The sequence below is a fragment of the Rhea americana genome, unplaced genomic scaffold, assembly GCF_003343005.1.
Source record: "Rhea americana isolate MKP2758 unplaced genomic scaffold, rheAme1 scaffold_573, whole genome shotgun sequence".
Classification (NCBI taxonomy): Eukaryota; Metazoa; Chordata; class Aves; order Rheiformes; family Rheidae; genus Rhea; species Rhea americana.
This window is the reverse complement of record NW_028186727.1, coordinates 3333-19622: the sequence shown is the minus strand read 5'-3', so window position 1 is coordinate 19622 and position 16290 is coordinate 3333. Positions and strand designations below refer to the sequence as shown.

The 16290-nt window shown below is 61.5% G+C and overlaps 1 protein-coding gene across 1 annotated transcript in view; it reads right to left on the bottom strand.

The window, feature by feature from the left end:
* The window catches only part of SIGLEC1 (sialic acid binding Ig like lectin 1), a 17977-nt gene extending 3802 nt beyond the window's left edge, over positions 1 to 14175 (bottom strand). The window contains 16 exon segments of the mRNA XM_085319176.1: positions 8 to 115; positions 589 to 840; positions 2149 to 2424; positions 3374 to 3628; positions 4310 to 4612; positions 5584 to 5844; positions 7266 to 7565; positions 7978 to 8232; positions 8905 to 9207; positions 10292 to 10543; positions 11092 to 11391; positions 12024 to 12278; positions 12493 to 12756; positions 13137 to 13433; positions 13527 to 13886; positions 14127 to 14175. Of these exon segments, the coding sequence (XP_085175302.1) occupies positions 8 to 115; positions 589 to 840; positions 2149 to 2424; positions 3374 to 3628; positions 4310 to 4612; positions 5584 to 5844; positions 7266 to 7565; positions 7978 to 8232; positions 8905 to 9207; positions 10292 to 10543; positions 11092 to 11391; positions 12024 to 12278; positions 12493 to 12756; positions 13137 to 13433; positions 13527 to 13886; positions 14127 to 14175 (4090 nt within the window).
* Positions 14176 to 16290: the final 2115 nt, after the last annotated feature.

The window sequence follows — 16290 nt, the reverse complement described above, 5'->3', positions numbered from 1 at the left end:
CCCCGGCGCAGGGCGAGGGCCGAGGGCGGGTAGCTGTCGACGGTGCAGTGCAGCGCGGCCCGCCAGCCCCGCCGGCTCGCCGGGAGGACCGTGAGCGACAGGTCCCGGGGGCCATCTGCGAACACGGAGACGGCGTTTCCCTCTGCCCCGCTCCCCTCCGGCTCGCGGCTTTCCCTCCCTCCWGTCCCACGCTGGAGGGGAAGGCGTCGAGCTTGCAAGGGACCTTTGGAGACCATCGCGGGTGGCACCAGCCTCTCCCACCGCCCACCAGCGGCAGAAGGGCCCCCGGGCTGCCGGCCACCCCTCCCCTCCTGGCATCCCCACGTCTCCTCTGCCCCCGGAGCCCCGGGCCAGCGGTGGGACCGGGGGGGGGCGGGGGTCCCTGGATGATGCGCAACACCCGGGCATCCGTGGGAAGTGGAGGTGGGGGTGGAGCAGGCACCAGACGGCGACATTCCCGCCCGGCAGCTCTCCGACCCCCCTTTGGGAACGGCCCGCTCCGGGACGGCCCCCATCCCAGCCCTCCCGGCCATGCACCGACGCGGCGGGGAGGGGGGGACGCGGGGCTCCGGGCGGCCCCTCACTCACAGAGCACGCGCAGGGCGACGGGGAGCGCCCGGCGGCCGCCCGGCCCCGTCCCAGCCTGGCAGGAGTAGGCGCCGGCGTCGGCGGGCGAGACGGCGGCCAGGGCCAGCGTGGCGGCGGGGCCCTCCGCCAGCCACCGCGTGTTCTTGTACCAGGAGTAGAGGGTGCCCGGGCGGGCGCCGACGGCCTCGCAGCTCAGCGTCACGTCGGCCCCCTCGGGCACCTCGGCCGCGGGTCGCACCACCACCCGCACGGCTGCGGGGAGAGCACAGCCCGGCTGATAGACCTGCGCCGACCGAGACCCTCAAGACCCACGAGCTCCCCGAGCCCCCCAAGCTGCCCAGAGCCCATGAGATCTCCAGAACCCATGAGCCCCGCAACCTCCATGAGCTCCCCAAATCCCATGAGTCCCACAAGCTCTGAGCCTCCCAACACCTCCAGAACCCACGAGCTCCCCAAACCCACAAGACCTCCAAAACCCCCAAGACCCACAAGCTCCCCAAATCCCATGAGACCTATGAGCTCCCTAAATGCTACGAGACCCATGAACTCTGAGACCCCCAAGCCATCCAAAACCCCTAAGCCCCCGAGACCCACGAGCTCCCCAAATCCTATGAGACCCACAAGCTCTGAGTCCTCCAAACCTCCCAAGGCCCACAAGCTCCCCAAACCCCATGAGCTGCCCAAAACCTATGAGACCCACAAGCCCCCTCACAAACCATGAGTCACTCAGACCCCCAAAGCTCCCCAAATCCCTGAACTCCATGAACTCTGAGCCCCCTCAAGCCCTCCAAAACCCCCAAGACACACAAGCTCCCCAAATCCCCAAGCCACCAAGAACCCTAGAGTCCCATGAGCCTCCCACAATCCATGAGTTCCCCAATTCCTTGAGCCCCACAAGTTCTGAGTGCCCAAGTCCCCAAGACCCATGAGCTCCCCAAACCCCATGAGCTCTCCAAGCCTCCCAAACCCCACCAAGCCCCACGAGCTCTGTGCCCCCCCAAGCCCTCCAAAACTTGAGACCCACAAACTCCCCACACCCCATGAGCACCTCAACCCCCGCAAGACTCACAAGCTCTCCAAGAACAACAAGCCTCCCTGAGCCCCATGAACCCATGAGTGCCCTGAGCCCTACAAGACCCCTCAGTACCGTGGGCCCCCCAACTCCCCCCAAGCCCTGCAAGCCCCATGAAACTCTTGAGCCCTGTGAGCCCCCAAGCCCCCTGAGTCATGGGTGCAGCAGGTGCCCCATGGGATGTCCCCGCTCCAGGGAGACCTCATGCTGCCCCTTTCACAGCAAGAGGCCAGTGCCAGGCGGATGCTCCAGCTGCCCACCCTCGCCTGTAGGTGGGAAAGGTCTTCTCCAGTGCTCCAAAGCCACCAGGCTCCTTCACGTGCCGGTGGCCAAGGAGATTGGGCTGCCTAAACCCCAGAAAGGGCCAAACACAGCCTCCCCACCCTTCCTGCATCCCCTGCCGCAGCCCGTTGCGATTGCTGGACAGCAACGCCGGGCGTTGTGGCCGCGGTGCCGGTGGCCCGCCGGGTCCCCCGCGCCGGACTCACTCTGCAGACGGAGGGGCAGGGAGGCATGGGCGCTGCCCAGGGGGTTGTGCGCCAGGCACTCGTACTCGCCCTCGGCCGCTGCTGCCCCCAGCTCCAGCCGCAGGGTGTTGGGGGCCTGCCGCCCCTCGCCGCCCGCCGGGCTGGTGGCCAGCAGCTCTCCGGCCCTGCGCAGGGCGAGCTCGGCGGGCGGGTTGCTCTCCACGGTGCAGGTGAGGATAGCTGCCGTCCCCTCGCCCGTCTCCAGGAAAGTCTTCAGCTGCAGGTTCCTGGGGGGGTCTGGGGAGGGAGTGGGAGGAAAAAAGAGGAGAAGCTGAACTGAAGCTCTCCAAACCCCATGAAACCCATGAGCTCCCCAAAACCCACGAGCACCATGAGCTCTGAGCGCTCCCGAGAGCTCCAAAACCCCCGGGGACCCATGAGTTCCCCAAAACCCATGAGCACCATGAGCTCTGAGCGCTCCCGAGAGCTCCAAAACCCCCGGGGACCCATGAGTTCCCCAAAACCCATGAGCACCATGAGCTCTGAGCCCTCCCGAGACCTCCAAAACCCCCGGGACCCATGAGCTCCCCAAATCCCATGAGCACCATGAGCTCTGAGCCCCCTGAGACCTCCAAAACCCCCAGGACCCATGAGCTCTCCAAGCCCCACGAGCTCCCCAAATCCCACCCGCCCACATGTCCTTTCCCGGAAAACCCTGTGCACAGCAATGCGCAGAAACCTTCATGTGGCTGGTGGAAAAGCTGCACGAACGTGCATTGCAATTCAAGCCTGTAATGCCAAGATATATACATATATATACATATATATCTTATATATAAGATATCTTAAGCATATATAAATACATGTATTTTTAGCAGCAGCATCCATCTTCCCTTCCCCATCCAAAATGAGGAGGGAGAGAAATGATAAATTTGGTGCCTAAGTCTGTGTCTCTTTGCAGGGTTTTCCAGGAGAGCTACTCAACAGCTACTCCTCGCAACAGATTTATAAGTTAAAGCCATCTTTTTCTACTAAAAAGGAAAATCTTCTGTTCTGACTTGCAACTACATTTTTTGTGCGTGTCTTTTTTTAAACAATGTCTGTTTTCAATTTTCCAAATCAGGAAGCAAAAAATAAAATAAAATAAGATCACGCAATGTTTCCTGAAAGCCAGACATTTTTCTTTTTCACTCTCAGCACAGCACATGAAGTGGGGAAATTTGGAGAAAGGCCGGCCGCAGCTTACAGAGGACGTTGAGGGTGCTGGGGGCAGAGCTCCGGGCGCCCTCGGGGCCCTGCACGGCGCAGCGGTAGGAGGCGGCGTCGGCGACGGCCACGCTGGGGAAGGCGAGCGACGGGGCCGGGCCGCCGCTGAGCCAGGCGTTGTCCTTGTACCAGGTGTAGCTCAGCGCTCCCTGGCCGCTGCGGGCCACCGCGCACGTCAGGTTCACGGCGTCGCCTTCACGGACGTCCGGGGAGGGGGAGATCCAGACCCTGGCAGCTGAGGTGGAAGGAGGAAGAGGAACAAAACTCAGGCAAAGATTTCTACGGAGAGCAACTTCCGCGGGGGCAGAGGCGTTTGAGAGACAGGCAGGTAGGAGAGCGGTGGGCAGTTTGGTGGGAGAGCTGACACAGGTTGGTACTTTTATTTTGGGCTGTTGTCCTTCCAGACAAGATGCCTTAGCCCATCTCTGCAAACACTCTCCCCACCCAGGAGCGCCCAGGAGTGGAGACGAACGTGCTGGCACGGCCAAGGCTGGCAATAACCCGGATGGGAGCTTTCTAGAGCAAAGCAACGTCTTTGCATTGCCTCCAAGAGGGAGCTGTAGCTCCTTCTCCCTGTAGACCCTTCCCCACCAGCACGTGGGAAACGCACGCAGCTGTTAGGGAATACAATGCATTTCGACATAACCATCTGCTCCTCCATCTCTCCCATTAACACACATTTCTCCCTATTTCTTCCCTCTTTCTACACTACGTACCCTATTCTCTCTTTCTCTCCACCTCCCTTCCCCATAAGCATCCTCCAGCTCACGTCCACCTGCATATCTTCATGACAACCTCACTGCATCGATTGTCCCCTCCACAACTCATGCATCCAGTATCTGGGACTCAGTCCCAGTCCCATCTCCCCTCCCAGCCCCAGCCCCGGCCCTTAAGGCAGGACCAGCCCCACACTCACTCCCCGCAGTGAAGTTCCCCGAGGTGCTTGCGTTGCCGTAGGCGTTGCTGGCCAAGCACAAGTACTCCCCTTCATCCTCCATCACCACGGCATGGATCTTCACCCGCAGGCTGTTGAGCGAGGAGGACACACTGAGCCGCGGTGGGGCCACGGGCTGGGGCCACGTGGTGGAAGCCACGAGCACGTCTCCTTTGAAGAGAGCAAGCTCCGCCGCGGGGTTGCTGTCCACGGTGCACTGCAGGATGCCCAGTTGCCCATCAGATGTCTCCAGGAAGGAGGTCAACACAGGCTTGCGGGGTGGATCTGCCCAAGCAAGACATTGTGTGCATATGAACAAACCCTCCACATGCCCTTATCCTGCCGGTCTCCAGCTCTGCTCCAGGTGGGCTCTCACCCACTCCAGGAGCTGTGTTATATTGCCATCCTCATGTGGATTTTGGATGCTACAGGGTGTCTGGAGTGACTCTTGACACCCCTCTTCTAGCACCCAACTCCAGCCCCTGGCCAGCAGCATTCTGCACTCACAGCAGAGCATAATCCAGACTTTCCCTTTCCCAGTTTCTCCTCTCCATCCCAGAAAGACAATGTTTTCCCAAAACTGAATCTTGGAAAATTAAGGTAATTTCAGGTTAATTGAAACATGTCATTTTAACAGAACTGAACCAATCATTATTGCAATTCCCCCTTTCCCCCATTTTATGTGAGGCAGTATGCAGATGAGACATGGGATGGCCACACCATTTCTGATCAGAAGGTTCTGTTTGAAATGGGACGTGTTTGACCGAGATGGGTGTGATTCCAGACCAAGGAATCCTCCTTCATGGAGAAGATATGTTTCCATGGAACATTTTGCTTTCAACATCGTGCCATTTCTAAGGGTAAAGGATGTTTCATCACAGAATTTGCAGAGCCCTGGTCAAAACCCAGCCTCTTTCCATGCCTGGGAAATGGGGCATGAGGGACAGCACCAGCAGCTGGCTCCAGCCTGATACACTGCCTCGCAGCTCTGCTTGACATCCCGCCCTCTCCAGCACCCTCTGTGTCCTCTCCCCAGCCTCCTGCCACGTGCCTTGCAAAGCAGCACATCAAAGCAAAGCCCAGCTCAGCACTGAGACAAGCCCACTTTGTGGTCCGTCCATTGCCCCTGGAATTAGACCAGATAATCCTGCTGCCTGGACGCTGCCTGTTCCCTGCCACGACACACCAAGCTCTGGGATGCACACTGCTTCCAGTCTCACTTTTCCCTTAGTATTTCCCAAGATGATCCCACTTACAGAAGACACGTAGGCTGATGGACGGAGAGATGCTGGTGCTGGCTCCTGTGGGACTATGGGCTTTGCAGTGGTAGGAGCCCGTGGCTTCACTAGAGATATGCGGCAGTGCAAGGAAGTTGTCTGAGCTTTCCTGGACTTGCTTGCTGTTCTTGTACCATGAGTAGACAGTGTCTTCCAGTGGGTCTCCCATCAAGTCGCATGTCAGTGAGACATCATCTCCTTCTGTCACCTCCGTGGATGGCACAACAAGGACTCTGGCCGCTAGAGCATGGAGATAAGCCACAACCAGTTCAGAGAGCAACACAGCAAGGTTTGGTGGAGATCAGCTCCTTTCCCTGACTAGCCCCGAAGACAGGTCTGTAATGACAAGCTGGAGCTTGCGATGGGCTAGGAGGTGTCACAGACCTGCATGAACCAGGCTTGGAAAAGCCTTCCTGAGGCCACTCAGACCACCTCCTCACCCCAAGACTGAACTGACACTGCCCAGCAGGATTAACTAGCATGCATCAAAACCAGCACCACAAAGCTTGTGCAGTGGGCATCGTAGTGCTGAACTTATTGACTCTCCTGTTATAACCAGTAGAGGCCATGGACACTGGGCAGCATTGAGGCTGGCGGTGGACACATCCATGCAGATACCTGCTTTTAGATCTATCCAGAAGTTCAGAAAATGAATTCAGTTTGGGATTCCTGGTAAATACCCTGTGCATCTAAGGCATTGGCCAACCACAGAGTTTCAGGATCTGGGTGCAGAGCCAAGCTTTTCCCAGTGTCTGGGTCTGGAGTGCTGATTCTGCATCAACATTGACCCTCAGCAGCCAGAGAGGTCTCTTTCCCTCCACTGCTGGAAAACCATCCATGCAGGCAATGGGCCTCCAGCTCATATGAGAGTCCCTGGGCATAAAGAGCCCTTCCTCATCGTGGAGACATGATGCTCTGCATCGAACACTAGCAGGAATGAAACATCCCACCTGAACCATTTCTGAGGATGTAGGCTAAGGAGTTCAAGAAGTCACCTTAAGGGGCAACAACTTGTCAGCTGAGCTGCAAAACAAAGCATGCCAGATACTGGCTTATGCTGGCTTCTACATAAAATGCTTTAAAATAAACCATTTCTCTGCTGTGATTTGGGGTGAGTGGGAAAACGCCCAGCTGTGGTAGCTTAGCTGCTTTGGGTTGTCTGGCCATAGTCTGAGATGCTCAGTGACATTTCTCTCAACTGCTTTCATCATGGGACAATTCCTGGAGAACTATCTCTTCCCATCAGACAGCAGCATAGAGGCAGAAACACAGAGAAAAGGTCACATTTCTTGTTAATTCTCGCCTGCCACAGAGCAGGTTGTGCTGCAGCCCACCTTTCTCACAACATTTCCCACTGCGTCAGAGTGGTCTGAGCACACAAGGGTGCACTTTGAGGAGGTACGTTGTGTCTTGGGTGGCACAACTGTCCCTAATGGGATCTTTCCAAAGAGGTCTTCCCTCTCCTCCCCAGCCCGAGTCCTGCTGTGGTGGGGTGATCACACATCGGCGTGTGAGCAAGGTGCTGGGTCCTGCTGCCACCACCAAGATGGAGACGGCTGGTCCCCGGGATGGTGCCACCTCGCCGTGCCGTGGTGCTGGGTCCAGTGGTGAGGCCAGCACAGCAGGGCATCAGCGAGCCCACCACGACAGCCCGTACTCACTCTGCACACGGAAATACAGGCGATGGGACACGGTGCCGTGTGCGCTGGTCGCGACGAAGCGGTAGCTGCCCTCGTCCGTCAGCGTGACGTCCCGGATCTCCACTCGGAGGGTGTTTGGGGAGGCCACGACGCTGACTCGCTGGCTGGGGCTGCTCCCCAGGTCGCTGGAGGCCACGAGCTCGTCTCCCTTGTAGAGGTCCAGTTGGGCAGGAGGGTTGCTCTCCACCGAGCACTGGAAGACGGCCAGCCTTCCTCTCTGCATCTCCAGGAACAGAGTCACCCGGGGGTTCCTTGGGGGGTCTGCACAGGGCGGAGAACCACTGCTTCAGCGCCAGGACCATTTCAGCGTTGCTCCGCAGCTCACGCACAGCCACCAGGCCCCAGCACGCGGACTCTCCCGGAAGGCAGCAGCCATCCTTGATGAGACCTTGCAGGGAGCCAGCCATAAACTGACTCTCCTTCGAAAGCGGAAGGAGGGTTTCTGCTAGCCGGGGCAACGTCGGACCAGGAACCGCAGAGGCACCGCTCGGTCTGCACCCGCAGCAGATACCTACACGGGCTTTTGCAGGAGTGCCGATGCTACGCAGCCACCCTCCAGCAGCGCGTACGCATGCTGCGCCGTGCAGCTTTGCGCCCGCCCCATCACGCCCGCGCGCCCGGACACACGCTGCGCGCGGGCTCGTTCAGCGGGGCGCCGCGCCGCTGCACTCACACAGCACGTCCAGGGGGACCGCGGCGGAGCTCCGGCTGGTCCTGCCCGTCGTCGCTTTGCAGTAGTAGAGCCCCGCGTCCGCGCTGGCCGCTGCCTGGAGCAGCAGGGAGGCCGCCGAGGCCTCGGCGAGCCGCTGGCCGTTTCGGTACCAGGTGAAGTTGGGCAGAGCCGGGGCGTCGCTGCTCACCCAGCAGGTCAGGTTGACGGGCTGGCCTTCCAGCACCCGGGAGGAGGGGGCCACCTGGATCCGGGCAGCTAGGGCACGGCACAGGCAGGGGCAACTCAGAGGAGGCCCCCGGAAAGCCAGCTGTGCTGCAGGCTCCTCTGCATGCTTGCGACAGCTAGTATTTCATCTACACGCAGGGAAGCTGGATTTAATTTACTGAATTCAGTCACAGTTCAAGCCTAAATTGGACGCTGGCGGCTCTGCAGAAAGCAGCCTCCCCTGGAAGCGCGGCGCAGAGCGATGCGCAGAAGGCCAGAGCACCTCCCTTCGCCTCGCTCCCCACGGCAAACCCCAGCCCTGGCTGGATCCCAGCTAGGATCGCGGAGGGGCCAGGTGCCAAACGCCATCCTCCAGGACCCAGTAGGTGCGGGTGTCAGAGAGCTGCCCAGGGCCCCAGCAGCACGGGGGAGGTGGCACTCGTGCAATCGCACAGTCCTTAATATTCCCAGGCTTTTCTCCTTCTCTAGGAATTCCCTCTCCTTCTTCCTGTCTCCCAGGATTTTCCTAAAGAGTGTTCAGACCTTCTCAGCCCACTAGCTGGAAGCTCTTCTACATTCCCGTGACAAGATCGGCTCTCCATCCTTCTCCCAGTGCAGGAGCATGGGGGACCTGGGTCCATTCTGCCTCCCCACTGTCTTCTTGGGGTCTGACCCACAGGCACTCCCACTGCCCCTTCCACAACACCCCAGAGCAACACTCACTCTCAGCCGTGAAGTCCATAGAGGCACTTGCGTTGCCCTGCAGGTTCTTTGCCAAGCACACATAGGTCCCCTCATCTTCCAGCACCACCTCCTGGATCTCCACCTTCAGGCTGTTGTATGATGGGGTCGCATGGACCCGTGGGTTGGTGGCTAGGTGGCAGTCCCATGTGCAGGCTATTACTTCTTCTCCTCTGAGTAGGGTCAGTTGTGCCTCTGGGTCACTGTCGACAGTGCACTGAATGATGCCCAGGTGTCCGCCCTGGGTCTCCAGGAAGGAGCTCATCACAGGTAGTCTTGGTGGGACTGCCAGGATAAAACAGCGTTGCTGAGGATACTATCAACCACTGAGCTTAGGAGAACCCCAAGAAATCTACTCTCAGCTGCCAAGAACCATCAGACGCCTCTGGATGTAGTCACTAGTTTCTCACCCACCCTCCAGCTGCCAGACCACTGGGTCCAAGGCACAGCTGCCCACTCTGGGCAAGGGACTTGCATCACCCAGGCATTTTGAACAGCATTTTCTCTCCCAGCTGGGTTGAGCTCAAGGTCCAAGCTCGGGCGTTTGTGCTCCCCTTACCAGCCATGGAGCTGAGGGAGCGACTGATCCGGCTCACCAAGCAGGGGACATGCTGCAGGCTGAGCCAGGCAGCTCCCCGGCCACCACCGATGGCCCAGGCTGGATCTCTGGTGGCTCGGCAGAGCACACCCCAAGCTGGGTGTCTGCAGCCTGGAGCTGCGCCTGATCTCTGCCCTCTCCTTCCTGGTGCTGAGCATGGGAGCGGGGCGGCTGCGGGGGATCTCGCTGCGCAAAAGCACGGAGCAGGTCTGCAGAGAGCCCAGCAGTGCAGGGCGGGGGCCCAGCTCTGATGGACACTTCCTACCCTTACAAAAAACCTGTTTTGTCAGGACTTCCCAAGCATGTTTCTCCTGGCTTGCACTGAGGGAAGACTTGCATTTTGCTGCACAGAGAATATTTGGAAAGTGAAATCAGACTGGAATAGTGCAGTTTTACCACTGCAAAGTATAAGATCAGGACGACCTTCCCGTTCTGAGAAACTGAATGTAATTTCTTGGGACATGTTGGTTCTTGGGAATTCTCTGGATTTTTTTCATCCTCCCCCCCAAAAATCACAAATTTACACCTAAAAGGGGAAGTTCCGGACTCTGCACATTCCCACCCAAGAGCTCCTCAGCTTTTGCCCTGATGGAAAAAGCCCGGCGCTGGCTGCGTTAGCTAGAGCATCCCGGGCCCAGCGTGCAGCGGTGGGAGCGGGACGTTCCCAGCGGAGCAGCTCGGGTCTGGGTCCGGGGGCTCCCCCCACACCCGTCTACGCGCTCGGGTCAGCCCGGCTGGACGCCCCCCTCCGCGCGGGCAGGAGGCACTCACAGAGCACGCGCAGGGGCACGGCCGCCGAGGTGTCACCGCCGTCACCGCCGTCGCTCCGGGCTCAGCAGTGGAAAGCGCCCGCGTCCCGGGCGCGGACGGACGGGAAGAGCAGCGCCGCCTCCGCGCTCTCCGCCAGCCGCCTGCCGTTCTTGAACCAGGTGTAGGTGGCCGCGGGCTGGGCGGTCTGGCACGTCAGGGTGACGGCGTCCCCCTCGCGCACCTCCGCCGAGGGCTGGATCAGCACCCGCGCGGCTGGGGCGGCGGTGGGAGAGACGGGCCGTCAGGGAGGGAAGGGAAACCGCTGCCGCGAGACCTCCTGTCTCGTCCCACGCCCTGGTTTCCTCCAACGCTCCAGCCTGGCCCTGCCGGACGCCGGCTTTGGCTGGCGATGCTACGAGGACGCTAGGAAGCAAGCGAGCTGGAGGCATCTCCATCCGAGCCGCTGGCCCCCGAGTTGCTGCAGCACCGGGCACCTCCCTGGGGCCCTTCTGAGTTCCCACACCCACTCATTGCCCTCGTCCTGGCACATCCCCATCATGTCTTGGCCCACTGAGGTTGGACTATGCCCGGGCACACATGGCCTAGGGGAGGTCAGGGCACTCCAACGGGTCCCAGCTTGGACAGCAAGGCTCATCCTGCCGTGCAGATACAGCCCAGATGAACACCAGGTTTCACTGGTGCCTGGAGGACCGTTGGAGGAGGGACCATGCTGAAAGACCTCGGGGCAGGAGCAAGCCCAGGGGAAATCAAGACTGCAGCAGCACCTTCCTCCAGCAGACAGCCAGGATGATGGGACTTACTCCGAGCGGTGAACGGCCTGGCAGCAGTGGCGTTGCCGTGGGCGTTGCTGGCCGTGCAGCGGTATTCCCCGCTGTCCGCGTGCGTCACGGCGCGGATCTCCAGCCGCAGGGAGTTGCGGGAGGTAGTGATGCTGAGCCGCTGGCCGGGCGCCGCATGGGAATTGGTGGTGGCCACCAGGTTCCCATCGTGGTAGAGGGCCATGGTGGCCGGCGGGTGGCTGTCCACGGTGCAGTGCACGATAGCCAGCTTGCCATCCTGTGTCTCCTGGAACAGGGTAATAGCTGGGGTCCGGGGCGGATCTGTGGGAGAGGAAAAGAAACCGCTGCCTTTGCTGCCCGCAGTACAGCAGCTGGATGCAGCAGCTCAGGAGACCCCAGCGCAGCGTCCCCCACCTGAGTAACAGACCACGTGTCGAGTTTAAGCCCAGCCCTGCCAGCAAACACAGCTGCTCTTTGGAGCTGCTTCCTCGCTTACGTAAGCGGGTTATATTTGCTCGTAGAAATGTCAAAGCCAAACCCAAGATCAGTTTATTTTTCCCCTGACTTGCAAAAGCTCTTGAGCTGTGATTATCATAGCTGGCTCCTCGCTTTGCAAGCTCTGAGCAGAGTTTATGGCCTGTTAGAGAGCAGTGGATGTGTGGTAGATGTTGTAGTGAACAGACAGGTCCCCATTACAGAGAGTAACTTCAATAACCTAATAATAACAGAGAACTTTATGGTATCTCCAAGTGTTGCCAGTGCCTGAAGTCGCTGCCTCTGCAGCTGTGTTCTCACGACAGGGCTGAACACCCCTGTCCAGCCCAACTGGAGGTGTTTGGTGCAGGCGTTTTCTTTTCTCCTGAGGTTTATTCAGCACCCGACGCTAAGGGACCCTCGTCTGTCGGGGAAGCCTGGTCCCTGGCAGAGTGGTGGCAGTGGCCACAGGCACTCACATGTCACGCTGAGGCTGATGGCCTGGGACGTCACGCTGCCCAGGTCGTTCTGCACCTTGCAGGAGTAGTAGCCCGTGTCGCCGACGGCCACGTCAGGAAACACCAGCGTGTGAGCAGGGCCCTCCTTGAGCCACACGCTGTTCTTGTACCAAGTGTAGTTGAGGTCTTGGCTCTCCCTGCCGGGCACGTTGCAGGACAACGTGGCCGCGGTCCCCTCCCGCACCTCGGCCGCGGGGCTCACGGAGACCTCTGCAGCTGGAGGAGACGGGAGCACGTTCAGAGCCACCCCAGGAGCCGGGGAGGAGATCCCCGCTGCACAGACCCAGTCCCAACCCCTGAGGTGCAACCAGGCTGGAGACTGGGGATAGGAGATCCCTCCAGCCCCCGGGGTGGCAGAGTAGCAACAGAGGTGGCCCCCATCCTGCACCCGACAGCGGGGTTTCAACCTCTGACTTGTCCCACTACTCACAGAAGACGTAGAGGGTCACAGCCGGTGCCGCTCCAGACCCAACTGAGTTCTCGGCTTCACAGTGATACTGGCCGTAGTCCTCACGACGGACCTGCTGGAGGGTCAGGACCTGCTCGCCAGCCACAACCGCACCATCCTTGTACCACCGGTACGCGGTGACCGGCGGGTAGCTGCTGTTCACAGTGCAGGTGAAGGACACCATGTCGCCCACACGGATGTTCTGCGTGGAGAGGTTCATGGAGACCTTGACGTCCTTAGGGACATCTGCAGGACAGAGAGACAGAAGACGAGCAAAGCTGAACAGGCAGCAGGATCTGCAGGATGCAAGGTCTAATGGCAGCAAAAGGGGACACGAGTGGCCCCAACCCTCAGCGGGGGGGAGGGATGTGCTTGGAGGAGGTGCTGCACATCCAGGTGTGTTCCTGGGACCTCTACCAGCCCTAATTTTGGAGACGGGTATGAAGCTGCAAGGAGGAGGATGGGGAGGAAGGGAGCTGGATGTGACCCTGCTCTGGCTCTTGGCAGGGGGCAGAGCTGCAAGAAGGGCATGAGGAGGCAGGAGAGACCTGGGCATGGCAGCTGCAGGAGATGTGGCAGCTCTGTCCCTCTGCCCTGCCCCATGCGCACAAAGCCGCCCCACGTACGTCTCACCCACAGGATGACCTCCCCTACGGCCTTCCTGGATCCCAAGGAAACATCGCAGAACAGTTTTTTGGAGTGGTCCTTCCAGGAGAAGGAGGTGCTGAGGGTCTGGCGTTGATTCACCCCGTTGGTGTCCAGCTGGACACTGTTGGACACAGTGGAGACCTGCACGTTGTAGCCCCTCCAGTGCAGGCTGACGGTGCTGAAGGGGCAGGCGTAGGGAGTGGAGCAGTTGAAGGTGGACACAACCCCCTCGGAGATCTCCTCATTTGCTGCAATGTTCGGGCGCTCGGGGTCATCTGGGGATGCAGAGCAGAGGGCAGCGGATGAGACATCCCCGCAGCGCCTGTGGCCGGGGCGGACAGACGGACGGACGCGGCGGCGGCACTCACCCGACACCATCAGCACCACGTCCCGCGCGGCTGACCACCGGTCGCCGTTCACAACCTCGAACCTGAACCTGTAGCTCCCTCTGTCCTCGGGTGTCACCTCCCTGAGCAGCAACGTGCAGTTGTGCTCAGCGGGGTCCCCCAGGAGCCTGGTGCGGCTCCGGAACCTGTCGTCCACCTCGTCTTGGGCTGCCGAGTGGTAGACCACGGTCTTCTGGCCGTCGTAATCCTTGTACCAGATGGCCACGATGCCCTCGCTGGCCGAGACGCTGCTGGGGTAGCTGAAGGCGCAGGGGATCACCACGCACGAGCCCGCCAGGCCCCGCAGGGCTTCGGGGTAGGAGACGCCCCACGAGCCAAGGGCTGCACGGGAGGGAAGGGGACGGAGAAGGGGGTCAAGGCCCACGCGGCACCGGCAGGGCGGCCACCGCCCGGCGGCGCGTCCATCGGCGACGCCGTCCGCAGTTCCCGCCCCTCCTCGGCCGCCGCGGGCGGACCGCGGGGCGAAACCCTGCGGGGCGAAGCCCCCGGGGAGGGCGGAAGCGGGGCACAGCGAGCGGGCGGGCGCCGCGCCGCGCCGCGCCGTGCCGTGCCGTGCCGTACCGTGCGGGATGAGGCCGGCCAGGAGGACGAGCCACAGGACGGGGGCCATGGCGGTCCGGCACGGGCACCACCGGCGTCCGGGCCGGAGGGACGAGGGGGGTTCGCGGAGAGATTGCAGCCGGTGACGTGTCAACCGCGGGGCAGAAACCGCCGAGGGGCTTCGGCAGCTGGGGGCGATTTCCATCCAGCCCGACCTCGGGCACAGAGGGGGAGGAACCGGTTTCGGTTCTCGGCAGGTCTTTCAACGCCGGTTCGTTCGCTCTGCGCTCTGCCCGGGGGGCTGTTTCCTGCGGGGTGGGATGTATCAATGCCATTCGCAGAATCATCACGTGGAGGGGCTGGAAGGGACCTCTGGGGGTCTTCTAGCCCAGCCCCCGYGAGCTGGGCATTAGCTGCACCACGCTCAACCCCCCCGAGCTAGAGCTGCCCCATCCTGCGGCCGCAAAGCCCGTCCGGGGCGCGGAGCGAGGAAGGCAGCRGCAGCGTTTTACGCTAAGGGTCCCTAGGAAAGCTGGCGTTTATATTGCGTTTTCAYGGCAGCAGGGTCCGCGGAGCTCCTTGATTCATAATAACGTTAAATAAATTTAAAAATAAACAAATAAATAAAGGGACGCAGGCCGGGAGGGCTCCTCGCCGCGGGGGGGGGGCTCCGGGGGCCGCCCGGCCCGGCCGAGGGGGAAGGAAGCGCCCCGGGCGCGCGCCCCGGCCGAATCCCCGGCTCGGCCTCGCCGCGTCCCCCGGTTCGGGACCCTCCGTCGGGCAGGAGGGGGATGGGGGGGGCCCGAGCCTGGCTGAAGGACGCGACGCCGTGGGACCCGCCGGCGTCCCCCCACCCCACCCCGCGGGACCCCCCGCCGCCCCGCCGCGCTGCGCGCCCTCGGCATTCCCGGGAAGCGGCGCGGGTACCTCCGCGCGCGTCCCGCCGGCGCGCCGAGCAGAGCCGCCTGTCCCGCGCGGAGGGCGAGGACCCGAAAGGCGCATCACTTCCCCCTTCGGGGCTCCGCCGCCGCCTCCGGTTTTGGGAAGTGCCCGACGCCGTCAGCTGCTCCGTGCCTCTCCCGCGGGTGCCCCCCGCTCCCCCACCTCCGCCGGCCGCGGCGGGAGGCAGCCGGGCACCTCCGGCTCTCCCCGCGCGGGCGCCTGCAAGGGGGCCGTGGGGCAGCCCGGGCGTCCCAGCTTGGGAGACGGGATTTTCGGCGGGGGGAGATGCCCCAGCCCCTCGCGGCACCCGCCTGCATCCCCGCTGCGTCCCGGCGGGACCCCGACTCCGCTCCGGGCGCAGCGCAAGCGGCTGGGCTCGGGGCGCCCAGCGCCGAGAGCTCCGCGAAGGGCCAGGCTGGAGCATCCGGCCCCGGCGCGGCCGAGCTTGCGGCAGCTCCAGGCCCTTGTGCTTCCCTTCTCATCCGCTCGCACCACGTTTGCTCGAGCAGATGCTGTCTCTGCTGTGCCACAGCTCTGCTCAAGATGTGGGGTGAGAGACCCCGGTAAGGTCCCTCGCTCTCCACGGCTCCTCAGGGCAGCTCTGTTGCTAGCTGGAGCCCACCAGTGTGGTCCAAGCTGATGTCTCCTTTCCAGCCTCTTCCAAAGAGCCATTTGGACATCTGCACTTTCRGAAGAAGCAGCTTTGGGGCTAGCACCCGCAGAGCCAGCTCAGGAGCCTCATCCCTGCTCTGTGGCCATGGTCTCGGGGTCAAAAGCCCACCTCGCGCTCCATTTCCACCAAGGTGGGACAACCCGAGTTGCTCAGCAAACACGACTGAGCTATGCAACACCAAACCCAGGCGTTACTAGGCGGCTCCCAGCATCATTCACATGCTTTTCCACCAGCTCTAAGCTTGCACCCATCTGCCCACAGCCAGCCAGGCCGCAGAGACCCAAGGGCTTCCCCAGTCAGCGGCAGGAGCAACAGCAGCGCTTGCTCTCGCCCCTGGATCGCCCACCAGCACCGTGTCACGCGTGCAGAGGCTGCCTGCCTCGAGCAGCCCTCTGCGCCGAGCCCTCCTGCGGACAGCAGCGTCCGGTTCCTCTTTCCAGGCCCTGGGGCATGTTTCTCAAGGGTGGCGTCCATCTGCTAAGGGGAACTTTCGGGGAAATCGAAACAAATGCAGCGAATCAGTGAAAGTCTGCGAGGTGCCAGGGCAACGCGCGGAGGGGAGGCAACTGC